The sequence below is a fragment of the Vicugna pacos genome, chromosome 6 (assembly GCF_048564905.1).
Source record: "Vicugna pacos chromosome 6, VicPac4, whole genome shotgun sequence".
NCBI classification, from domain to species: Eukaryota; Metazoa; Chordata; class Mammalia; order Artiodactyla; family Camelidae; genus Vicugna; species Vicugna pacos.
Genome location: NC_132992.1, coordinates 91,420,723 through 91,446,364, shown reverse-complemented (window position 1 = coordinate 91,446,364; position 25,642 = coordinate 91,420,723). Strand labels below are relative to the sequence as shown.

General features: G+C 56.6%; 2 protein-coding genes across 4 annotated transcripts in view; one reads left to right on the top strand and one right to left on the bottom strand.

Moving 5' to 3' along the window:
• The window catches only part of WARS1 (tryptophanyl-tRNA synthetase 1), a 30,617-nt gene extending 24,130 nt beyond the window's left edge, over nucleotides 1-6,487 (top strand). For all 3 annotated transcript variants that reach the window (XM_015243357.3, XM_006209057.4, XM_072963710.1), the window contains exons 8-11: nucleotides 843-955; nucleotides 1,167-1,340; nucleotides 4,052-4,192; nucleotides 5,213-6,487. In XM_015243357.3, the coding sequence (XP_015098843.1) occupies nucleotides 843-955; nucleotides 1,167-1,340; nucleotides 4,052-4,192; nucleotides 5,213-5,374 (590 nt within the window). In that variant the 3' untranslated portion in view covers nucleotides 5,375-6,487. The remainder of the gene's footprint in view (nucleotides 1-842; nucleotides 956-1,166; nucleotides 1,341-4,051; nucleotides 4,193-5,212) is intronic.
• Nucleotides 6,488-9,640: 3,153 nt separating this feature from the next.
• Nucleotides 9,641-19,632, bottom strand: SLC25A47 (solute carrier family 25 member 47). Its single transcript, XM_006209056.4, has 8 exons — nucleotides 19,615-19,632; nucleotides 19,270-19,291; nucleotides 15,014-15,145; nucleotides 12,907-12,950; nucleotides 12,520-12,591; nucleotides 11,638-11,820; nucleotides 10,527-10,839; nucleotides 9,641-10,259 (listed from the first exon to the last, which is right to left on the bottom strand). Exons 1-8 carry the CDS (start codon nucleotides 19,630-19,632, stop codon nucleotides 9,979-9,981), a joined length of 1,065 nt encoding a protein of 354 aa, XP_006209118.2. The 3' UTR covers nucleotides 9,641-9,978.
• Between the last annotated feature and the right edge of the window lie 6,010 nt (nucleotides 19,633-25,642).

Sequence of the window (25,642 nt, the reverse complement as noted above, 5' to 3'; positions counted from 1 at the left end):
AGGAGGCCCGGCTTGGAATCCTGGCTCGGCACCTACTGGCTGTGCCCTATGTCTGGGGACCCACAGGAGCACTCAGAGCCTGAGGTCCATACACACAAGATGAGACAGCAGTGGCACCTTCTCCAGTGAGCTGTGGGGTGCAGACGACCCCATGGAAGGCCCTGAGCCCGAGCCCGGCACCCACAAGCAGCTCCATGCTGTGATGGGGGCGCTCACTGGTAGCCGCCCACCTGGTCCCCCAGAGAAGGCAGAAACCCAGAACTGGGGTGTCTCTTTCTGAAGTAGGGAGAAAACGGCTGCCTGGAGACAGCACCAGAGACAGGATTTCAGGGCTGGCACCACGCTGGTGGGCTGGCCGGGCTCCACTTGTCAGGGGCACGTGGAGGTCCATGCCCTTTGACCCCAGGATCCCACTTCCGCAGGCCTGAGCAAGCAGCAATAGCAGTGTTAACAGCAGCAGCATCCAAGCTACCGAGAACAGCTATGGACCAAGAGACCAGCGTTTATAGTCATTAAAAATGTGGGACCACCTGGACAGCCAGTGGGGGGGGGGGGCACGGCCGACACGTGTGTAAATGTCACAGTGTGGGACAGGCAGGGAACAGACTGGAGAGAGGACAGCTGAAATGCAGAGTGGAGTGAAGGGAAAACGGAAGGAAGCAGACACAAGTTGGGACTGCAGATTTTTTTCTACTTTCTACTTCTCTGTGGTTTTCAGATTTTCCTTAGTGATTGGTACTTTCCCAGTGGGAGGAAGCATGTTTTTGTTCGGCCCTCTCACTGGGCCAGTTACCTAGAGGGAACTGGTCTCGTGTGTGAAGCTATTTGGTCCTCACTTCTAGGGAAGATCAGCTTTCCTGCCATCCAGGCCGCCCCCTCCTTCAGCAACTCGTTCCCTCAGATCTTCCGAGACAGGACAGACGTGCAGTGCCTCATCCCGTGTGCCATCGACCAGGTCGGGAGCAGAGCTGGGCTTCTGTCATCTGGGGGTTGCAGTTGGTTCCTCCTCTCTTCAGTGGGAAAGGAGGTTTGAAAGATGTTGGGGAGGCAAGAGTCGATTCTTTAAACTCCTGGGAAGCTTGGGGATGTCGCTGTGAGGCCCTCGCAGGGGTTGCTCACGGGCTAATGGTGGGCGCCTCCTTCTACTGTCCCCTCCCTTCACCTAGGACCCTTACTTCCGGATGACCAGGGACGTGGCCCCTCGGATCGGCTACCCGAAGCCCGCCCTGCTGCACTCGACCTTCTTCCCTGCTCTGCAGGGTGCCCAGACCAAGATGAGTGCCAGCGACCCCAACTCCTCCATCTTCCTCACCGACACGGCCAAGCAGATCAAGACCAAGGTGAGCACCGCCCGGGTGGGAGCAGCCTGAGTGCAGGCAGACTCACTGTGTGCAAGGAGACGGGCACCCCTGCTCTGTGCGTCGGCCTCCACTGCTACAGCGACCTTGGATCCTGGGATCCAGGCAGCCTGGCCCTGTTCCCAGATCCCAGGTGAATTTGGTTGTAGCCTTTTGAGGGCAAAATTTTGAATTTTTTGTTTGTTTGTTTTTCCATCTCTTGCTTTTCTCACCAACACTCTGTTGGGGAAGCAAAATCATGGCAAATTTCTTTAGTTATAGTTAAACCATAGAGAAAAATGAGGACATTTCTGATCCCCCAGCTCAGGGGCTAAGGATTCCAAGAGCTGGTCCAGGAGCTTTCTGCATGTTTCCCGGTTCCAGTTTGCACTAGGAGACAATGCTGTGTGCCCCTTAAGGACGAGAAGAATGGGGCCCAGAGAGGGAGACCAATTCGACCACATTTCCACCAGGAACAGCAGGTCCCCTCCTGGCCCATGAGCCACCATCACCAAGGTGGGGTGTCCTCTCGGAGGCTCCAAACTGATAAATGTCCTTCCAGAAGACAGTTGGGTCTGGCCCAGGAGTGCCCCTCACTAAATATTTCGTGAGTCACCAGAGAAACTAGAAATCACTTAGTTTGTGCCTCCTCATTTTTCGGGACCGCACTCCTGTTGCTCAGTTCTGAACTGCCAGTTTGTGAACAATTCCCTCACTGTTCCACAAAGCTGTTGACAATTAATTTGGAACCGGGTGTGTGTTTGCAGGTTGGAAGATTAGAACAGGAGTGCCAGAAACTGTATTTGAGGACTGAAATGCAACCATCTGAGTCACTGCTGGGCCCCTGCCCCTTCTGGAAAGTCCCAAATTCTGGCTGACAAGGGGGAGCCCTTGAGATCAGAACCGTCTTCCAGGAAGTGGCAGTCGCCAGCTTTCCCACCCTCAGTTGGAGGCTGGTGTAAACAGGGCTTTTTCTTTCTCTTTCGCTTCTGCTGAAAATTCCAGAACAGGGTGAAGAGGTGAAGGGAAGGTCCTATTCCCTCCAGCAGAAAAGTCATTTTGTTTTGTTTTTGAGGTGTTGTTTTAAGGAAGTCATTTACAGCCCTGGGACATTTTTCATTCGCTCAGGGACCAACAAAGACCTGAGGGTTGCATGAGCAGTGAGTGTAAGGTCAGGAACCACACGCTGGCATCACGGCTGCCCTGTGGGGCAGGGCAGGGGCAGGTCAGGCCCAGGTCAGGCCCTTGTTCTCAAACCCCAAGCCGACCTTCAGCTCCAGGATCAGAATCTCCTCGCCAGCCAAGGAGGGGCCATCTGCCCTGGCCCTCTCCCAACAGGAACAACAGCGGCCACACCAGAGACATGGAGGCTTGGCTGCATGACTGCCTGCCTCACACTTACCTATGTGACCTCAGTGAGTCCCACAACCCCCTGGAGGCTGTGTCCATTTCTCAGGCAAGGAAGTTAGGCTCAGAGAGGCCCGGCAGCCTCCCTGCATTCACACAGCTGGGAAGCAGTGAGGCAGGGCCATATCCCAGGTTCCCTACAGCTTGGGCCCTTCCGGGCCTGGAGTCAGGAGCCCCGGGTTACCTGGGCCCCACCACTCACCTGCAGGTGGTGAGTGACCATGGTTGTCCAGGTGTCACGGTGAAGTGGGAGCAGCTGTACAAACTTCACAGAATAGAGGCAAGGATTACGTGAGATCACCTATAAAAGCGGTTGTAAACTGTAGAGTGCTGCCCAAATTAAAGATCGCAGTTCAGAACTGGAGAGTGGGGCAGCTCCTTTGCAGTGCTGGCCGACGCATGCATCCCGTGGGCTGTGGCATGATGCCCTGCCAGAGCCCCCCAGCCAGCTTCCGCCATCCTGCCAAGAAGGGTGGGTTCCTCTGACCTCGCTGGTGCCTGCCGGCCTCTGCCCCTCGTGTTCGTCTGCTGCCGCTGGGCGCCCCGGCTAGTCACCTGCCCTGAGGTCCTCTGGGGGGACTGACTGAATGTCTCCACTGAGACACCCCTGCTCTACGCACCCTCTCCCCGTGAAAGCAGTGAGGGTGGCATTTGTACGTAGTAAGGTTCTCAAATGCTCGTGGGAAGAGCCCTGAAGGAACTTTGTGTCTCCTTTTTGGCTTTTCCTCTCTCACCTCTCGACCCTGATTTCTCTAAGATGACCTTCAGCGATTCCGAAAAACCGTTTTGTTAGTTTCTGAGTCTTCAGCTGCTAAAACTGCATGTTTTCACACGGGGTCCTGCCAGCCGGCCTGCCGCCTTCACACTTCTCGTGGGTGCTGCTCTCCCTGTGAGCCCTGTCCTTGTGCCCCCGTCCTCTTGTCCACGTGGGGGGTGGCAGCCGAGCTGGGTCAGGCTCTCCTGTCCTCTGCTGACAGTGCGCCCCCCCTTCCCAGTCACCCCTCTGACTCTGAAGATGGACCGTGTTCGTCCACTTTCTGCAGCTCGTCACCTGAGAGCACTTAGAATATGTCCCCCAAATTTCAGCTTAGGTGTGCTCTGGCCTCCTTGACTCTCCTGTGTCTGTGAGGGGGTGCTCAAAGCTAACCCGCCCTCCGGGCCCCACTGCGGCGAGCCCCGCTGTGGCTCGTGCCCGGGCTCCTCAGGAAGGAGCAGTTTAGGGGCTCCTCCCGCCCCTCGGGCTCCTGGCCAGCCTCCACCGCAGGGTGTCCAGGCCCACCGCCACCTTTGTCCCCTCACCGGCGCAGGTCAACAAGCACGCATTTTCCGGAGGCAGAGACACCGTTGAGGAGCACCGGCAGCTTGGGGGCAACTGTGACGTGGACGTGTCCTTCATGTACCTGACCTTCTTCCTCGAGGACGATGACAAGCTGGAGCAGATCCGGAAGGTGAGTCTGGCCTGGAGGGCGGGGCAGGCGCTCCGCTGAGAGAGGCCGAGGTTGAGTTGGTCAGGCGTGTTCTTGACTGAGTGCCCTGAAACCTTGGAAACAGGAAGTTCACACAGCAGGAAATACAAACTGCTAGGTAATCGCCATATGGAAAGGTTTAACCCTTCTAGCCATCAGAGAAACATAAATGAAAACAAGGCATCATGAGTGCTGGAACAACACCCTCAGATTGGCGGGGTGGGGGTCGCATCTGCAGTGACTGCAGTCCAGACGCTTCAGGGCTCGCCCGGCTACATCGAGTGTTGTCGGCACAGCCTCTTGGCGAGCAGTTTGGCAATGGATACAGAGAGCCCGAAGAATATTCATAGCCTTCGCCTCAGGTTTTCCAGTTCTTGGAATTTTTTTCCAAGGAACGAATCCAGAATAAAAAACTCCCTGTGCAAAGGTGTTAAAAATGACAATAGCAGAAAGTTCAGAGGAGATTCTACAACAGAGAAACCGTTAACTAAGAATCATAACAGGCGGGGTTACTGAGCATCCGTGAGGTTTTAGTCACAGGGATAAAATGCGTGCAGTCGTGATAACAGGACAGGAAATTGGAAACGCAGTGAGACCCGCTGTGTGCGCGTACAGTGCTCCAGGAAGAAATCCGAACCTGCCAGGGTGTTAGCGGTGGCCCTCAACTTCTGGGCACTTTCTTTACTTGGCTGCTTCTTTGTGGCTTAGGTACTTTATTAAGTTTGTTCGACGCATACTTATTACTTTGCAATCAGAAAATGAAAACAGATTGAACAGAGATTTTAGAGAAGCCAGTAAGGCTGAAGGGAGCATCTGTCTCAGGGCCCGGAGTCTGTGACCCGGCAGGGAGGACGAGCCCCCTACCAGTCCCTTTAAGAAAAGCGTGGCTTAAGGCCCAGCTCTGCGCCGCCCACACAGCGGGCTCCATACGGCAGTGCCCGGGGCGGGAGGTGCCCGGGGCTGCGTGGCCATTTCTCACCGCACCCGCCTCCTCCCGGGCAGGATTATACCAGTGGGGCCCTGCTCACTGGTGAGCTCAAGAAGACACTCATTGAGGTCCTGCAGCCCTTGATCGCCGAGCACCAGGCCCGACGCAAGGAGGTCACAGACGAGATCGTGAAGGAGTTCATGACTCCCCGGAAGCTGTCCTACGACTTCCAGTAACGCCCCTTTTATATACACGTGCTGAGAGACGTAACTTACCAGTCATCCCAGCCCAGCCAAATCAGCACTACCCTTAGACTCCGTCGCACGGTAATTACTGGCCTGGTGTCTGTAAGCCCTGTGTGTGTACCAGTACTGTTCCTTCTGCTGAATGTCACTCTCGGTCTCGTGTGAGCATAACCCCGTGGTGAGAGTGGGTGCCAGGGGATGCTGCATGGTCGCGCAGACAAGTCCAGCTGGAGTCTCTCCCACAAATCAGCTGCAGGGATGTGGAGCCTTGGGCTAGGTGTCCACTGGCCAGCCTGCTCTGGTCCATAGGATGACAGCTATTTGAAAGCATCCTACAGTTTCAAATAGACTCTTAAACCTGCTCTATAAAAGAATACGTAGTCTACGCGTGCAGACCTAGAGTCAAAATGTCATGCCCATAAAACTGGAAAAAGAAAGTTTTGAAAAGTTGATGTGGCAAAGTTTAATGAGCACAAGACGTATTTCAGCCCCTGCCCCACCCCCCCAAAATTAAAAATTGCTAGCTAAAAGCTCTGCTGTACTTCTGACTACGAGAGATCTCTGCTTGAAAGCTGCTCTTAACGTTGAATACTGGCTAGAGTTGACTAGTTTTTATTAAATTGAGTCTTTTGTGGGTGAAACTTCCCAGTTTACTTACTAAACGCCAGACCATGCACGCACTCTACTCCAGAAATCATGCTCTTTTCCCCAAATGTACTAATACTATGTTTCCACCGAGTGATCCTAGACACTCCGTGGCCACTTTGCTCCGATTGTGCCAGGTGCTGCGGGGACTCTGTTGCCTTTGCAGATGCTTTTGTTTTGATGCTCGACTGATGTGGAAGTCTCTACACAAAGCAGAGCCCTGCCTGTGTCCCCAGACAGGTGGACGCAGCTAGACAGCGTGCAGCAGCCCCCAGGGCCTTTTGTGGTGTGTCCAACAGAGGCCCGTTTGAACATGCGCCCTGTGTAGTTTGGGGAAAGCAGAAAACATCTCAGGGAATGCCCTTGGTTGAAGTGTCTGCCCTTTCTGGAGGTGCAGGGCCCACTCCTGACTGCTCTACTCCAGTCTCACTCACAACAAATAAACTCCCCTTCATCCCACCTGTGTCACTGTGCTGTCTGGGGTTGGAGGTGCAAGCAGGGGCCTCGCTGCAGTCGGGGGCTGTGCTACACCTGCCCCTCCGTGGATGGCCCTCGACTCCACGAGCATCACACTTGGATAAATGTGGGATGGACACACGGTCCTGGAAGCCCCCATGGCGCTGAGGCGCTGGCTCCCAGGAATCAGGAGCAAGGAGCCTGTCTGCCTTCCGAGCTCTCGGCAACATCCCTGATGCTGACTCTCACACTGAGTGTGATGTTTCCAACAGCGGGTGGGGAATGCAAGCAGATGTCTTCATTTGTGGGAGAGGGAGGCAGCCACAGGGTGGTCAGAGCGGTGCCGGGTAGGGACAGTGGCCAGACTGTGAGCTGGGCCAGGCCATTCACGGGGGCCCAGGGCAGGCCCCAGCTGGAAAGGAGCTCTGGGCTCACTCAGCTCACCCCAGCACAAGTAGGGAAACTGAGGCTCAGGAGAGGAGAATGTGACTTGTCCGAAGCCACACAGTGGGTTTGTTGCAGAATAGGCCTGTCCTGACTTTCGTGTTGCTCTGCCCACACACAGAGGGACCAGTTTGCACAAGGGCCCTGAGGTTTCCACCCTGGGAGGCCCCAGTACCAGTGTGCAGCTTGAGCTCACCCACGTCTCTTCTCCCTGCCTTGATTCCCGCCGGGCTGGGCCCCTGCCCTCGCTCATGGCTGGATGTGGCCCGTGAAGTGAGCCACCCATGGTGGGGCCGTGGGAGTGTGGCCTGGGCAGCTCAGGCAACCTCTCGTTGCTCCATTGTGTCCACACCACAGGAGGGAACACAGTGAAGTCTCCAGGGCAGCAAAGCTGCCCCTTCACTCAGCCAGAGCATCATCCTGGGGCCACAGAAAGGTGACACAGGCCAGTGACTTTGGGTGGACCCCCCCAGCTCCCCATAAAACAAAAGCAACACCACCTCATGTGGGTCTTAGGAGCTGGGCCCTGAATCTGAGGTCAAGGGATTTGCCCAAGGTCACTGCTGATAAGACCCTCCTACCACCTACACTTTGCTAAAAACCAGTGGATTCTTTGCTGAGAGATGCCCTGGATTAGGACAGGCAGCAGCGGCGGGAATGAGGCGGGAGGTCGGTTACCATCCCCCGTGACGTGAATGTCTAGCCCTCAGACCTAGCTGTTCTTTGGTCCCCGGGTCTGGCCCGGCCCCATCAAGCTGCGTCTGGGACAGTGAGAGCACACTAAACAGAGTGGAGAGCTGGCGGGGGCGGTGAGGGACGGCACCGCACAGCGAGGCCCCACACAGGCCTCAGCACATGAGCCCAGCAGCCCCGTGGTTCCCCAGTAAGCCCTCGGGTGACTACCCTTTATCTCTCTCATTCAAAACTTCAGGTGCAGCTTGGACTTGCTTAGTGGGAAAACCTAGCTCTGGCCCTTTGATTCTGTGTCTCGCCCTTCTCTTCTGCACTCTTTCACTTCCCCGTTTCTAAAGAAAGGGCTGGGTCAGTCCTCCAGAGGGTCCTGGCACCTGGAAGTTGTAGCAAGAGCGAGGCCCTGGCCTTCCCACAGAGCCACTTCCCCAGCTTGGGTGGGGCCAGCGTTCAGTGACCGATGGTCCCCACCCTACCCCAGGGAAGGGGTAACTCTCCTTCCAAGGCCACAGGAGGTGGGCACGCTAGTGGTCTTCTTGCCAAGGGTGGACGCAAGGACAGGGTTTGATGAACACTGAAACCTTTTGTTAGTGATGCCCTTCCCCCAGCACCCGGCCAAAGCTCTCAGCCTCTTTAACTGCAAGCGTGATGAACTTCGAGGATGCACTGCAGGGCTTCATTCATTCACTCATGCATTTATTCATTCCACACTCCCTGAGCACCTGCTATGTGCCAGGCCCTGAGCTGGATATAGTCCATATCAGACGTGCTGATCGTGGGCAGCTCGTAGTCTTGGGTGGGGTGGGGGTTGGGGCAGGAGGAGGATAGTGACCAGACAATGAACCAGGGCCCCGTGGGAGCAGAGCAGACCCAACAGCAGCCAGTGGTCAGGAAGGGAGAGCTTCCTGGAGAAAGTGACGCCTGGGATGTGGAGTTAGCCAGGCAGAGGAGGAGGAAGGGCGTTCTGGGCAGAGAGCACAGGATGTGGGCAAGTGCTTGGGTCTGTATGACAGGAGCAGACCAGAGGAGAGGGTCCCCCAACCTGTTCCAGGAAATGGGAGGAGTTTCCTTCAGCCAGGACACTGGAGGTCCTTCAGTCCAAAGACACGGTCAAGGCCAGTGTCTGAGTGAGGATGGTGTTGCCTGGCTTTACCAGACGGCTGCTGCAGTGGGGATCGGGCAGGTTCATGCTGGACCGTCACTGGAAGCCGCATGGTGCCAAAGTGACGGCTGGGCCTCAGCAGTGCAGGCGTGCACTTCCCCACATCCTCCCTGCTGGGCGACCTTGGGCAGGCCTGGCCCGTCTCTGAGCTGTTGTGATAATGTGTATCCTACGTAAGGATCCAGCGGTGTCGAGGACACACGGACCCTTCCTCCTCCAGGCCCCTTGGAAAGGCGTCTCACATCCCATGTGCTGCACTGGAGGGGCCAGCTGGCTGTAACTGGCTGGAGCCCAGTTTCCCTGAGAAAGGGGGTGGGTTTGGGTGGGTTTGGTGAGGAGAGCAGATGCCATGTTGAACTCTTGAGTGGCCCCCTGTGGCAGGGCTCAGGGCACAGGCCAGGCTCCCCAGCCCCAAAGGCCGAGAGAGTGGAGCCAGCCAGAGTGCTGGGCTGGGCCTCAGTGTGCCCATCTGCACAGTCGGAGCCCTGGTCACACAAGTTTGGAGGGCTTGGCCTCTGAGGATGAGCTGGAGATGAGGAAACCAGTCACCAGCCCCACAGAACACAGAGCAACACCACTGACATCTTGAGAAACATTTTATTGGCAACAGCTCCCCGCTTCATCTCCAGGGTCTACAGCAGAGCGACCAGACCTGTGAGCAGACCTGACACCGAGCTCCCCGGGGCTGCCCTGCAGCGCCTCTCTGAGCTGCCTGGCGCAGGGGCTGAGCGGGCCAGGCGCCAGATAGCTGTGCCCGGGTTCCGTCTGGTGGGGAGACCAGGTGGCTGCCTCTGAGAGACCAGGCGTGAAGAGCACACTAGAGAGCATGGAGATCTAAGTGGGGGTGGGGGACGGGGGGCCAAGAGGACACAGGGGTGCTCTGAAGACGTGGGGCGGCAGGGGGAGGGGAAAGGGAAGCCGGGATGAAAAGTGACCAAATGCACAAATGACTCCCTGCAACCACATCCTCATCCCAGAGGCCCACTTCTCCCTGGCACGTGTGACCCTCAGGCCAACCCCGGGCCGACAGCAGATGGGCCCCATGACCTTCTTGTGGTCAGTTGCTGGGCAGGGAGGCCCCGGATGCCCTGGGGGATGGCCTGGTGGGGCCCAGACTCCAACACTCCCCTCTGCCCTCTCCAGCTCCAAGGACCTCCAGAAACTGCTGGCAGGTCGGCCCCTGGCTCGTGGGAACCAGCTATGTGAGCAGGCCCCGCGTGAGCCTCAGCACGGCTTCATAGGTGACGAAGACCACCATGTTGACAGGGAAGGCGCGGCAGCAGTTGAGCGACAGCCCCTTGAAGAGCACCCGCGGCCCCTCCTCCCGAACGCTGCTCACCACGCAGTGCAGGAGGCCCCGGTAGCGCTGCTGGCCCTGCCCATCTGCCTGCAGGCGCGACTTGATCACGTCCATGGGGGTGGCCACCGCCCAGGCCAGCACCCCTGCACAGCCACCAGCCACCAGCACGCCCAAGACATCTGCCAGGAGAGCCCCACGCGGGCCTTGGTTGGAAGCCAGACTGGGGCCCCCGAGGAGGGCAGATGGGCACCCAGGTCAGGGCCCAGCCAGGAGGGAGCCCTGGGCTCTCGCCGTGAACATGACCCATCCAGCGCCACCCAGAACAGGTCTGTCCTTTCGTGTTGAAGGCATCGAGGTTCCCACCCAGGAGGCACCGGGTATCAGTGCAGCCTCATCCACGTCTCCCCTCCCGGCCTCCACTCCCCTGGGGCTGAGCCCCATCTCACCTGGCTGGTTGCGGCCAGCAGGAGTGAGCCACCCACAGAGGATGGCATAGGAGAGGAAGTAGGTGGCGAAAGAGTGGCCATCCCGGAAGAGCAGGGCTGAGCTGCCCTTGTAGAGGCCCCGCAGGCCCTCCTCCCGGGCCACCGTGGCCAGGCAGTGCAGCGGCCCGCGGTACTTGGGCTCCGGTGCCAGACTGGCAGGGGGCGCAGGACACATGGTGGGTGCAGCCAAGGGCCCCGAGGCTGAGGGGCGCCGCTGCTGCGTCTGTGTCTGCAGGCGGATCTTGGCCACCTCGGTGGGCGAGGTCAGGAACACCTGGAGCAGAGCAGGGGCAGGGATGAGGCGGCAGCTCTGCCCACGCTCCCTGTACCTGGCCTCCCCCATCAGCCTTGTGCTGCCCACAATGACATCTGGGGACCCTGGGCCCCACAGAGCTCCAGGCTGGCCCACTGGCCACGGTGGAGCAGGGTTCAGAGCCGGCCCTGCCCGTGCAAGCTGGAGCCAGTGCTCTCTCCAGTGACACCCTCTCTGCTGGCAAAGTGGCTCCACACACAGGAGCTGCCAGGTAACCATCTATGACTTCAGGTCCCGAAAGTATTTAATCATATAATTAATATGTTAATGACATATTAATGTATTATTTAATTAATGTAAGAATAGTATAACACTTAATGTAAGCATTTGATAACTTTTTCGAAATATAATTGATTCACAATATTGTGTTAGTTTCCAGCATACAGCAAAGTGATTCAGTTATACATATAAAGCATTTGATCACATTAGTATATGACAGATTATAATTTACTAATACTATTGGCTGCCATCTTGTGGGTGCTCATACCTATCAGACCCTATGCTGGGAGCTCCACACTCATAACCTCACCACACTTGTCACAGAGGAAGAGACAGAAGCTCAGAGAGGCTCCCTAGCACACTCAAGTGCTCTCAGTTAACAAGTCAGCCGAGTCTGCACCCTCAGTCCCCAGCCTCCATCCAGCTTCTGCCCTGAGCAAGCCTCAGTTTCCCCTCCTGCAGGGCTCAGTGCCCTCTCAGGCCCTCATGACCTCTCCCCACGCCTGCAGTCCCTGGACCCCATCACCCCACCCCACTCACACGGACGAGTCCAGAGGCGAACCCCGAGAGTGTGACGTCAGTCTTGGCGGGTTTGGCGTCGGCGCTGCCGTACCGGAGCTGGCAGATGTGTGCGAGGCAGTGGCGGTAGGTGCCGAAAGACACAGATGAGACCAGGGACACTGTGCACACGGGCAGCGAGAGGCCCCTGTAGAAGCCCCACACCTGGCAGCAGGTGGAGAGGACCAAGGGCCCGAGTCAGGCCCAGCCAGGAGGAGTGGCTGCCCAAAGAGCCCCTGAACCTCACCCTGCCCCGCCCGCCCTCACTGCAAAACCTCCGGCAAGTCACTTGCCAGCAAGGGCCTGCGTTTCTTTGGCTGTAAGATGGGGATTGTCCCACTCAACTTAGGTTGTGCAAAGGGAATGAGGAGACGGGGCCAGGCCCGACCTAGGGCAGCTAGGGGATGGCAGTAATGTTAAACCAGGAGCTTCGTGGTTGCTCTTTGTCTTTTACTCACCCACAGCCGGCACTGATTCGCAAGTTCACTTTGGTAAGTGTCCCTGAGACCATCCTCCAGACCTGAGCTGGACCTGGGGACCCCTGACAACTCTCAGTGCGCTTTCAAAGGGTGCCCAGACTACAGAAATGCAGACAGGTCCCTCCCCTGATCGTCAGAGGCCCCAGATGCCCCCTCTAGACCCTCTCCTGGAGGCAGGGCCTCATTCTTAGCGCCTCTCGTGTGCCAGACATCCCGGCTGTAGTCCTCAGAGGAGTCCAGGAGCTTGGTGCAATTATCCTCATTTGGAAGGTGAGAGAACTGAGGCCCAGAAAGGGGCTCAGCATTGCCAGGCCAGGTGGTGAGTGGCAGCCCTGGGGTCTGAGGCCCCAGCACCCCCTGCCCATTACCCTGGCCCCAGGCCTACCCGCTCTTGGCGATATGTGTCCCGGATGCAGTGCCAGATGCCTGTGTACTTGGGCTCCGTCTGGATCCTGACCTGCGGGAGAAGCAGGCTTCAGGAAAGGGTGGCTCCAGGCCTGGGGCAAGGTCAGCAGGCCCTGGGGTAGGGAAAGAGCCAACCTCTTGATTGTTGAAGGCATGCTGACTGTGGGAAGAGCAGGGATAGGGAGCCTCATTTAAGGTGAGAAATCTGGGAGGCACAGGGGTGAGAAAGGGGGACTGACAATCCTGAGGACCATGGTGGGGCCTGGGTCTGAGCAGCAGGCTAGGAAGGTCTTCTGCTCATTGGTGGGAGTCCTAAATCCAGGCAGGGGCCTCAGGATGGGTGGCAGGGGCCTGGTTATGACTGTACCTTCACCGTGTCCAGGGGGTAGCCCACAGCAACACCGCAGACGCCTGGAAGGAAACCCGAGAAACCAGTGAGGAGGGCAGGAGCCTGAGCCCATCTCAGGGAAGGAGGGGCAACCCTGACTGCACTCCCGCTGAGAGAGACCCACACCCGGCTCTTCTCCACACTGTGTCTCATCAGTGAGGGGAGTGACCCCCATTGTACAGATGAGGAAACAGACTCAGAGAGGTAAAGTGACTTCTGCCAAGCTGCTAGTGGCTTCTCCTCCTTGGCCTCCCCTCCGGTGTCATATTTGGGAGAATTGGCAGGACACCTGCTGGGCCCTGACTCCAAGCCAGGCCAAGCTCGCCCTCAAGCATCATTCTGTGAAGGGTTTGTCCGCGAGCTGGAAGGCAACTGCGCCTTGCAGCTCTGGGGGGTGGCGGAGGGGGAGGCACAGCTCAAGCAGAGACTGGGAGGTAGGAAAGTCCAGGGTACCCTAGGGCTCTCCATGAAGGACTGCACAAGTTTGCATGGGACAGAGTAGGACCCAAGGCTTCCTGGACCACGGCCCTCTGCCTTCTGCACAGAGGGCCACGTGCCACCATCCTGTTCCTTTCTTCTCTCCTAACACCAGGGTCTCAATGGCCAAGCCCCCAGCACAGCCATGGAGAAGCCAAAGAGCAAGCAGTTAGGTCCCTGGGACTTCATCCCTGAGGATGAAGAGGTGGGTGAGGGCCATCTAAGGACAATAAGGGATGTGAAGCCTGTGCCCTATTTACTATGTATCCCAGGACTCAATAAATACGCATGAATGAAAGAACAAAGTGAATGAATGAATGAGTGAATTAAGAAAGTGAAGCAAAAGACTGACTGACTGACTGACTGACTGACTGACTGATTATCTTGGGTAGAATTACCCTCCTTGACCCTTACATATACCTCACCGAACTCCTACTCATCCGTCAAAAGCCTGCCACAGCATCACCTCCTTTCTGAAGCCCTCCCTAATCCCCATCCTCTTGGCTGCCTCTGTGCCAGAAAACATGCTGGTCACAACCCATGTCACCTGGCTTTGCTGCTATCCCACAGCCTGCCATCTCTTCCTCCAAAACTAGAATTCCTCAAGGAAAAGGACCAGGTCTGAACACCATGAGCTGGAGCCAGGCACAGAGCAGGAAACCTTCCCACCCAGGCCCTCCCTAGGCTCTGGAGGAAAGATACAAAACTCTGGAGCCCTTCCTGCTGTGTGTCCTTGGGCAAGTCAAACCCCTTCTCTGAGCCTCTTCCTTAGGAGACTAATATCCAGGGAAGCTGCTGAGCCCACAGAAGGACCTCAGAAAGCCCAGTGGTGAGGCCAGGGCCCTGGTCTTTCCTGGCTCCACACTGCCCTCCCCTTCTGAAGAGTACACCCCACGTGGTTCCCAGAAGTATTGACTACAAGCCACTGCTATTTCACAAGAGGAGCAAGGCCAACGGGGCCTCACCCGAAATAGTCCCCCGGGCCTGTGTGATCAATGCTGGGAGGAGCCATGCTGGGAGGGCTGGTTATCTCCAGATGGGGCTGGGCTTTCAGAACAGCCCTTCCCCACAAGTGAAAACAGTCTGGGGGCCCAGCGAGGTGGGGATTGGGTGCGCGCCGCCAGCGGAGGGAGGGTAGGGCCGGGCTTGACCGGGCCCTCCCCCTCCGCACCCACCCCTCCCACTCAGTGTGGCAGGACCCAGGCCCAGTCTGTCCTCACTATCCACCCTCTCCTGGAGCCTCTGGTTCCTCCGCCCCGAGCCATCATTCTCCATGCTTATGACATCCAGCAGCCCTCTGGCCAGGCAAAGACCACCCACTGCCCCCACCCAGTAGCCCCCACCCCTTGCTGCCTCTCAGCCTGCCCGGCTGAGCTGCCCCCCAAGCCAGCGCAGACTCACCCCACCTCCTCCTCCTCCTGGGCCCTGTGTCCAGGGAAACTGTGCTCTCCTCCCAGTACCTGGCACATGTGGCCCATGCCAGGTGCCAGCCACTTGCAGGGGAGCTTCGAATCCCACTGCTGTCAAGGCAGAGCACCCCCCTCCGGCCCCTCCTGGCCCCTCCAGGAGCAGCTGTCCCCTGCAAGGCCCCACTGCCCCTGTCTCTTACCTCCGATGGCTCCAGCAACAAAATCCATGGACAGTGTGGGTGGTAGGAAGGTCCTGGGGTCAGCCTGCCTCGGAGAGGTCTGATGCCACCTCCAGGGTGGCTCCAACAGCTCCCAATTGGCTCCTTTCAGACCTTAAGTACCTGCGGTGGGGGGCAGGGGACAGGAAACAGGAGCCTGCTGACCAGTGGCCCTGAAGGCAGAGGCCATGCTAGACAGCAGGCGGGTCAATGGACTCCCTCCCACCCTACCCCAAAGGACCCTTGTCCCAGTGCCCTCAGGACCCAGATGTCAGGAAGTATGTGAGAGGCCACAGGAGGTGTCAGGCTCTCAGGAAGCACGCTCACTGTCCCCATGCCTGCAGGCCTGAGCCTCCAGCCAGTCCAGACGCCTCCTGGGGAGGCTGTGATGCCCCCATCCCACCAAACCCAAGCTCAGGCCTTATCCTTGCCCTTGGACCTTCTCACGTCCTCTGGAATTGCTCCCACCCAGGGAACCCTCAAAGCTCCCTTGCTTATTCATTCAACAAACATACCACTTATGTGTAGAATCTAAAAAAAAATGAGATAAATGAACTTATTTACAAAACAGAAACAAAGGAAGCCATAAGCAAAACAAAAAGGCACAGCCTAGGATATGGGAAAAAATACTTGCAAAAGATAAAACTGACAAAAGCTTAATTCCCAGAATATATAAACAGCTCATACTACTTAGTAACAAAAAAACAAACAACCCAATCCAAAAATGGGCAGAAGGCCTAAACAAGCAATTCCCCAATGAAGACATACAAATGGCCAATAGGCACATGAAAAAATGCTCAATATTGCTAATTATCAGAGAAATGCAAATCAGAACTACAATGAGGTAGATTGAATGGCCATCATTCAAAAGTCCACAAATGATAAATGCTGGAGAGGGTATGAAGAACGGGAAACCATCCTACACTACTGGTGGGAATGTAGTTTGGTGCAGCCATTATGGAAAACGGTATAGAGATTCCTCAAAAGGCTAAAAATTGATTTACCATACAATCCAGCCATCCCATTCCTGGGCATATATCCAGAGGGAACTTTAATTTGAAAAGATACAGGCACCCCAATGTTCACAGAAGCACTATTTACAATAGTCAAGACATGGAAACAACCTAAATGTCCATCGACAGATGACTGGATAAAACAGTTGTGGTATATTTATACAATGGAATACTACTCAGCCATAAAAAGAATAAAATAATGCCATTTGCAGCAACATAGATGGACCTGGAGATCATCATTCTAAGTGAAGTAAGTCAGAAAGAGAAAGAAAACTACATGATATCACTTACATGTGGAATCTAAAAAAAAAGACAAATGAACTTATTTACAAAACAGAAACAGACTCACAGACATAGAAAACAAACTTATGGATACCAGAGGGGAAGGGAGTGGGAAGGGATAAATTGGGAGTCTGAGATTTGCAGATACTAACTACTATATATAAAATAGATAAATAATAAGTTTCGAGTTTCTACTGTATAGCACAGGGAACCATATTTAATATCTTTTAATAGCCTCGGCTGCACCCAGGCCCCATCCCCAACGAGCTCCAGTTGGCAGGGAGGGAGTCGGGGAGACAGGCCACCGATGACTAGGTGTCTGGGAGGTTGGTCAGAACCCTCTGGGGAGCAGCCCAAACGCAGGTCACAGCCAGTGCACCATCTGCTCTGTCTTGTTCACAACTCCCTGGTCCCACACTGTTCCTGTCAATTCCACATCTGTCTTCCTGGGCCCGGGGCCCCGGCCAGGTCTGCCTTCACTCTGAGTCCCCAGAGCCCAGCCAGGGACCAGCTCTGAGCAGGGCTCACTGTCAATTTGACCTCTAACCAAACCAGGACACTCCTGAAGGCCACTTCTGTCTGCTGGTCACTGGAAACCATTGAAAAGAATGGTGAGCCCCCAGCAGTGTACCCCGCTTTAGTTAACCAAACACTCTTCCTTCATCAGCTCATGGGGTCTTCATCACAACCCTGAGAAGGAGGCAGAGTTGATGGTTCCATTTTAGAGATGGAGACACTGAGGCCCAGAAAGGGGATTCATCCGAGGCCATGAGGACAGCAGGGCCAGATTTGATCATGAGACCCTCTCACAACCAGCCCCTCTCTAATGCCGAGGGCCAGACCCTGATGCCTGTAAGCCCTGTCCTTATGGTTGTGACCCCAGTGGTGAGCTCAGCATGTCCCCCTATGTGACCCACATGAAGTCCTTCAAGGACACTGAGGCTCAGGGAGGTGGTGCACGTGCCCAAGGTCCCACACAGCAAGCGTCCCGTTAACAAGAAAGCTGGCAGGACTGGAGACAGGTGTTGACATGGCAGGGTCCTGGCTGCCCTGTCCAGGTGGCCCTCGGGACAGGGGCTGCCTGTCCACCTATTTCCTGCATCTGATGAGTGAACCTGCAGGCCGGCCTTGAACAAGCTGGTGCTGATGGAGGGGAGCCCCACCTCCACCTGCCCAGCTGTTTGTGGAGTGAGTAGGGGACACAGGCTGGCAGTGGCCACTGCCACGACAGAGAGCAAAGGGCAGGATGCAGCTCTTCCAAGGCCAGTCCTGATGCCATCCTGGCCTTTAGTGAGACGCAACTCAGCGTCCAGTTAGGAGCCAGGCTGCCGGCCAGATTTGAAGAAATCCCAGCTCTGCCACTCATCCCAGCTCTGAGACTTAGTGGAAAACCCCTTGACTTCTCGACACCCCCATCTCTGCACTCACTGAATGAAGAGAGTAGCTGCCTCACATCTGTGACCACTCAGGGCAAGCTCCAGGGGTCCTTGTGGGAGTGGCCAGACAAATGCTAAGGCTGCATTAGTAGGAGCATAGGTTCTAGGAGGAGGGAGGTGACAGTCCTGTTCTGAGCAGGGCAAACACAGTTGGGACTTGGGTTCAACTGCAGATGCTACACTCGAGAGGCCAGTGCCTCAGATGATGAGGGAGCTTGAGGCCTTGGTCTAACTGAGAGAGCAGGGAGAGGCTTGGTCTCATGTTTCCTGCAGGGTCTAATGCAGTAAGCACCACCCACTCTCTGGCACCTGAGCCAGAGCCCAGGAATTGCCCTGAACAACTTTTCTCCTGCACCCCGCTTCCAGTGAAGCACCCAGCCTTGAGGTCAACCCTCTGAAGATCATGTTCAGATCCGCTCCTGCTAGCCATCTGCACAGCCCTAGCTGCCTCGTCTCCCTCTGGCCAACAGCCCACCCAGCCCATGCCCCCTACTCAAGCAACGCACGCTGCATGTCAACTCCACGCTGCGTTCTAGGCACCGGGCCACAGCAATAAACACAGGCCGAAGTCCCTTCCCCAGGATCTTACGTTCCAGGGCAGGAGACAGGCAACCAACACGATAAATAACCAAAACAGTGTCTGCCAGAGGGCAGGTCAGTGCCACTGAGAGTTGGGGGTGGGGCAGGTGTTGGGGGGGGTAGAAAGGGCAGCCCAAGAGGTGACACTTGAGAGGAGCATGTTTTCTCGGTCACTGCAGCCAAGTTTCACCTGCCTTTTGTCTCCTGAACAAACACGCCCAGACGCTACTTTCCTCCACAGCAGAGACAGAAAACAGGCCACCTCACTGTTTGGGCTGCTTACCACAGGTCTAAACGCCTCCCCACCGGGCTGTGAGCTCCTGGCAGGCAGCGTCAGGCTGGACTTGTCCGTGAGCCCACAGAGCTCAGCACAGGGTGAGCAGCCTGGGGAGAATGGACGAAGAAATGCCTGAGAAAATGAATCAGGGAATGGATGGGTGGATTGATGGATGGACAGACAGATGAATGGAAGGACTGGCTGATGGAAGGACAGACAGGCGAATGGAAAGGTGGTGGATGAGTGGACAGGTGGATGGATGGATGATGGATGAACAGATGGACAGAGGAACCCCGGGCAGGGTCACCTGCTCACACCTGTCACGGGAGAAGGCAAAGAAGACCTCTGGTAGCTGGGTGGGCAGGGGATTTGGCCTGAGAGAACCCCACATGGTTTGGGGAAAATCTCAGCCCAAGTTTGGCTCCTGGCTCCCCCTCTCCCAGCTGTGTGACCTTGGGCCAGGTGTGTGGCCTCTCTGAGTCTTGCATGGATGACAGTAGACCTGCTGGGGGCACCTCTCCCAATGGGAAGTGTTATTCTTAGCAGCAAGGTTGGCTTTCGGCCTCCTCCACCAACAGCAGAGCCCCATCATGTGTGGCCCTCAGGAGGCCTGAGCAAGGAATTCCGAGTGGTTCCCTAGGGGAAACAGACCTGACACAAACATCCGGGGCCCCTGCGAACGCAAAAGGCTCTGAGAAGGGACCGGACACAGACGGGGGGCTTGCTGGCTAGGGCTTCATGGAGGAGCCTGGCACATCCTAAAAGGCATTCTTACATTTTATAAGAAAAGGAATAACTACAAGTTATTAACAAAAAATCCAGACCAAAATGATGCAGCCAGCAAACAAAGTGAAAGGCCGGCAGCCAGGCCCGCGTCCCGCCTCCCAGTAGGATGCAAGCAAACACATTTTCTTTTTTCACTCTTGTTTTGCAGCTTACTTCCTTTATCATCAATACTCCTGGGCCGCCTGGCCTCCATGGTGCCTGGGGACTCACCTCCTTCTGCAGATCCATGGTGCCCGTGGTGTGGGTGGGGGACGTGGGTGGACAGGAGGCGGCGGAGCCAGACTGCCTGGGCTTGATCCTCGCCGGGCACTTCTCACCACGTGACCTGCCAGGACCTCAGTGTCCCTGCCTGTAAAATGGCAGTTCTGCTGCCTCCCACCCTGTGGCTTCGGGAGGACTAAAGGGTCTGCAGCCATAAGGCTCCTAGAACCAAGCCTGCAGGCAGTAGGTGCTCTAAACACCGCTGTTATGATTTAACCTGCTAGTGATGCACTTTGGATCATGTTTGTACATGCAAGTATAATACTCTGTGTGCTGCAGAAACTGCTCCAAGGGTCACACTTTGGGGTCTTTTGTTTCGGGGGCACATTCTCAGAGGGGAGTCTGCTGGGCCAGAGTCACGTGACCTATTTTTAGCTGTCACAGACTTCACATGAACTTTGGCAGGACTTGGAGGGGCCGAGGATGGGCAGTGGGGCTTCCAGGCAATGGAAATGGTTCAAGAGCCCAGAGTGGGCAGTGGAGGACCAGGCCTTCTCCAGGGATCAGCAGCCCTGCATTTCTGGAAAAGGGAGCTCCTTGGCAAGACTGAACTAGGTCAAACGAGCCAGGTGCTCTCCCACCTCAGTCTGTGACTGGCAGCAAGCCACTGACCTCCGAGCCTTAGTTTCCTCATCTATAAAATGGTACAGGAGACAAGTCTTTCCTCTCTGGGCCTGGCCCCACTCTGCCCGGACAGCATGATGCCCAGCTGGTTGCCGCAGACCACACATCCACAGGCAGGAGGAGGTGTGTATGTCTAAGGTGTGACGGGTTTGCAGGGTGGGGGGAGTAAGTCCCACCTCAGTCCTGCCAGATACCCTGGTCCCCCCTGACATCCTGAGGGGTTAGGGCCCCGATTCCCAGGACCTCAGGGCTGCAAAGCATGTGACAGGGCGTTCCCTGCCGTCTCCCCTGCCTGTGCCTCCACCCTGGAAACAGGGCGAACAGGAAGGCCTGCCCCACCGCTCTGGTTCCCGCTCCTGCTGGCAGACCTGCTGGCCGCTGCGGCCTTTCCCTCCGAGCTCAGCACAGGTGTCAGACCCAGCCTCCAGGCCCGCTGTGAGCAATGGATGGTGACAACTGGCAGAAGACCTGGAATTTGAGCCCAGCTCTGGCATAGGTGACACCGATTAACTTAACCCCAGGACTCAGTTTCCCTATCTGCAAACAGGGACAACAGCTAACTTCGGCCGGGTTAACGGAGGTAAGGACTTGGAAGGCTCCTGGTGCTGGTGATCACATGCAGCAGAAGTGAGCTCGGGGTGCCACCCAGCAGTCTTAAGCCTGAACCCGCTGCTGACTTGTTCCTGGACAAGTGGTCGGGCTCCTCCAACTCCTGCCCCAACCCTAGGCTGGTCTCTTCAGCTCCCAGGCACCCAAGCTGTAGCCCAAGGCTCCCGCTCACTTCTTCCAGCCCCCTGAGCCCCCTTCATGACCTGCCCAGGAGGCATCTTCAACCCTGGGGTCCACTGGCTGGAAGGGCTGAGCGGGTAACCCCCCTGGGCCTCAGGTTTCTTGCCTAGACAAGATGACTTCTGACCCCACCCAGATCCAAGACTCAGGGGTTGGACTGAGGAAGGGAAGGCTCTCTCAAAAGCAAGGCCTGAGGCCTATCACACCTGGTAGTTTGGGGAAAGAAGCTACCGACTTCTGTCAATTATTCATTCACTCACTCATTCATTCATTCCAGGCCTCACGCTGGGTGCTGGGATCCAGAAATGATTCGGATGCCACCCTCACCTCCCTGCAGCCCAGCCTGGCTGGGGAGCATATTGATTATCCAGTACTGCACAAGAAGTTACCCTCAAATGTAGACTTACAGTATCAAACTTTTTATTATCTCACAGTCTCGGAGGGCCAGGGATCCGGGGACTGCTTAGCTTTGTGGCTCTGGCTCAGGGTCTCTCATGAAGCCGCTCTAGCTGTCAGCCAGGGCACACAATCTGAAGCTTGGTAGGGGCTGGAGGACCCCCTTCCAGGGTGACTCGCCCACGTGGCTGTCAGCCGGAGGCCTCAGTGCCTGCCTCGTGGGCCTCTCCACCGGACTGCTTGCGTCCTCACAACATGGTGTCCAACGTCCCCCAGAGTTGGGGGTCCAGGAGAGGGGGCAAAGGGGCGGCCTCAGTGCCTTTACAGTCAGGTCCATCCTCAAAGGGGGTGGGGACCCACTCACAGGCAGCAATAGAAGAACCCGCTTGAATGGGCGCCCCAGTGTGGACAAGACTGGCAAGGAGTGCCGGGGTTGGGCTTGGAACACCCTGGTTGCAGCACACGGACACATCTCACTGGTGTAGGCACAACACATCTAGGGGAAGCAGTGGGCCTGGTGGGGGAGTGGCAGGTGAAGGAAGGGAGCTGGGATCAAGTCCCGGGGAGAGGAGCCACCTGGGCCAACTGGGAAGGAGAGGCACATCTTGGCAGGAAGCCTCCGGAGGGCAGGCTTACTGGGAGCCCTCCCCCAATGCCCCCCAACAGATGCTCAAAGCAGGGTGACTGAAGCCAGACTGCCACCCACCATTTGCACAGCAAGGCCCCACATGGGGTTCATCTGGGAGGTGAGTCTGGCCCCCAGCCGTGGGGCACAGAAGCCCAGGGTCTGGCACCCAGAGAGGCCGTGGTGGGGGCTCCAGAGGCAGGGTAGGAGGTTCTGGCTTGGGGGAGGGGACACTGCCCTCCCTGCTCAGGAACCACTGTCTGGCAGGAGGATTGCCCGAGGCTGGGCCGGGGGGTTGGGAGGAGCCACAGGAGACGGGAGGAGCCACAGGAGACAGGAGGGGCTCAGAGCTAGCTAAGGCCCCTCCCACCCGGAGAGGTTCTGGACTAAGGGAACTCGGACCCTGGTTCCAATAACGACTGCAAGGCCCACCTCTCAGCTCAGAACACGTGGTTCCCTGCCCGCCGCCCTGCCCCCTGCCACCCCATCACCGGCCCAGGTGGGGACACACTGCCCTCCTCTGGCCACTGCTCTGGGTACCTGCTCCCACTGACCGCCAGTCTGGGACAGTCTGCTCATCCAGCTGTCCCCCACTGCGACAGTGGGAGTCCCTGGAGAGGGCACAGCCGCTGGCCCCAGGAGGTCTGCAGACTGCACCAACAACTCCACGGGCTGCAATCACATACCGTGTCCACACTTGGCCGAGCTCCCCCAGCCCAGCCCCTCTCTCCAGTTGGCCCAACCTGGCCTGGGGACCATCACTTTGGCCTTCAGGGTCCGGGGCATCCCCAGGACAGACAGATCCTCCTTAGCTATTTTTACACCAGACGTTTGACACAGACACATTCGCCCTGTCTATTTATATCATTCCCCATCTTGAGTTTCTGGTCATCTCATAATCTGGCCAGAGCCTCCCTCACTCCTGCCTCTCAGTCCACTCTGAAGCCAAGCCAGGGTCGGGCAGGCCAGAGGCCCACAGATTACCTGGAGTGGTAGCCCTAGGGAAAACTATGAACGTTTCCAACTGAATGAAGATACAAGAAACCCACACAGCACGGTGGGGACTTTGGGGTTGACTAAAGTCAACAGGGTGAACTCCTTAAAGTCTACCCAACAGGAAAATTCTGGGCGCTGTGGGCTCGGGAGGCTGAGAGGCCACCAGGACAGTGGCTGGCTGTCTCCAAGGGGTCCCAGGCTATCTACCTTTTGAGGCCCAGAGCAGACTCGCTCACTGGAGAGGCTAAGTCACTTCCAGAGTGGACTAGACTAGAGGCTGGAGGGACAAATGTTTATCCACCAGAAGAAAGAGGCCCACTGTGCAAAGCCAGGGCTCATCAGCAGCCGGCCGCACACCAGTTGCTGGGTCCCTAGGCCCTCAGCACAAAACCACCCTGCCAGTTCACTGCAGCGTCTCCAGCAGCCAGAAGAGGACCCTCCTGAGCCAAGGCCTGGAGCCCAGCTGTGGGGTCAGGGCTAAGGAAAGTCATCAGCACCTCAGCTGATTAAATTAATTCTCTTCTATTTCCTGCCAAATGTCAGCAGCTAAAGGCACAGAGTGGAGGCATTTTGCTCTAGAAGTCCAGCAGGGCTGGGTCTCCCCTGGCTCCGTGATTTCCTTCACTGGCTCTGGCCCCTAGAACCCTCCTGAACCCATTTTACAGGTGATGAACCTGAGGGAAAGACGGCCCACAGGGTCACACCACCAGGAGGGGTCCAAGTTGAGACTGAAAAGCAAAGCCAGCGCTTTCCTGAACCTGTCCTTGGGAATGATCTCAACCCGAGGTCCCCAGGGTCACAAGAACCCCTGAAGAGGCCAGTTTCAATGCAGGTTTTGCCCCTACCTGCTCCCTGAGGGCAGAAGTGGGGCCTTGGAATCTGCATTTTTGCTGTCACCCTGGGACTCCGATTCCAGGGGCCTGGGTTGGGAGGAACTGTGGCCACACAGTAGGACAGTCCAGAGCCTGGACTGGCTGCTCACCCCGGGGCGGGCTCCTCAGCCGCCTGCTCACCCCCTGCCGTGCCAGGCCCTGTTTCGTGTTAGTAAAAAGGACAGACAGGGTTCCCACTCTGGTGGAGCTTGAATTCTGGTGGAAGGGAGGTAATAAACACACACAGGAAAACACATCACTCCAGGAGCTGACCAGAGCAGGGCAGGGGGATGAGGGGCTCCCCACTCTAGACAGGGAAGACCAGTCAAGCCCCTTTTGAGGAGAGAACTGAGCAGGGACCTGAGTTCTGGAGATGACCCCAGCAAGGCTGGGAGGAGCTTCCACCTAGGGGAAGCAGCCAGTGCAAAGGCCCTGAGGTGGGAGTGAACTTGGAGTTGTGAGGGCGTGGCCAGGTCTCCTTGGGCTCAGAGGCCCTTGGCTTGGGTTTTATTCCAAATGGGAGGGGAGCCAGTTGACAGCCCTGTCCTCCCCAACAGTCTTTGCCCGGGAGCTTTGGAGCTTTGGAACCTGTCCCGGTGGCTCCTATCCTAGAATTATACCTGCCCTGGCTCCCAGCCCCACCCTGTGCACCCTCTGGCACAGCCTAACTCCCCAGCAGGTCTACACAGCTGTTGCCTCAGTCGGCCCCACCCCACTCGCCCTGACACCTTGGAGCTCCAGCCTTGCTCCCATCCCACCTGGGGTCCAAACAGCCTCCTGTCACTGAATTCAGCAGATTCCAGGGTGAGAACATTAGCAATTTTCTTTTTAGAGCGTGCCAGCGTTTCTAATTTTTCCACACTAAACCTGTCTTATGTAAGAAATTATAAAAGCTGTACGAGGTGGGTGGGTGTAGCTCAGTAGTAGAGAGCATGCTTGGCATGCACAAGGTTCTGGGTTCAATCCCCCATGTCTTGATAAAATATAAATTAAAATTTCTTAAAAAAAAAAAACCGTGCAAAATAAATACCCTACCATGCTCGTTCAGTGACCCGGCTTTAACCCTGGCCCCGCTCGCCCTCTTCCCCTCCTCGCTGTCCTCCTACTGCTGGAGCCTTGGTCCCCTCCTGCCCCTTGGAGGCTAGGGTCTTAGCACAGCAAGGCGGCTTCCCCTGGGTGGGGCCCTGGGGCTCTGGGGAACGTGAGGAGTTTGAAGCAGCACATTCCGTGCTGTAATTTTATCTTCAGGAAATGAAACAGAACAACAGACAGGGGCCCAAACAGCTGATGTAATAATGCAGGCCCATTGCACACGGACTCATTTACTTGGCTGTGACTTCTTCACTTCTTTCTGGTCTCTCCCTAACTGCCATGGGAGGCCCTGGAGGTCAGGATGGAGTGTCTGCCCTGTCCCCGCACAGGCGCAGAGAGGAGTTTGATCACCATCTGTGCACCACTCGAGTGCATGACTCTTGGGCAGCAGGGAAATGCATAATTCTTTAGGGACAGATGGCTTTCAGGAGAAATGTGATTTTACGGTGTAGCAAGCCAGCAGTACATGTGAGTGATCCCATTCCCTCGCAGTGCCTGCCTTCACCTCCTCCTCACTGCCCCTCCACCAGCAACCTCATCTGGACCCCTGTAGGGTCTGCCCAAACAGGGCTTTCCTTCAAGG

Bases quoted from the DNA above. Each gene is read 5' to 3' on its own strand.
- SLC25A47 (XM_006209056.4), bottom strand. The intron at 15,146-19,269 runs GTCTGTTTCCCC...CAGGTACTTAAG, and splicing joins GCCCCGGATGTTTGTGTCAG to GTCTGAAAGGAGCCAATTGG. The intron at 12,592-12,906 runs GTACAGTCATAA...CTTCTCCCGCAG, and splicing joins ACCCCCTGGACACGGTGAAG to GTCAGGATCCAGACGGAGCC.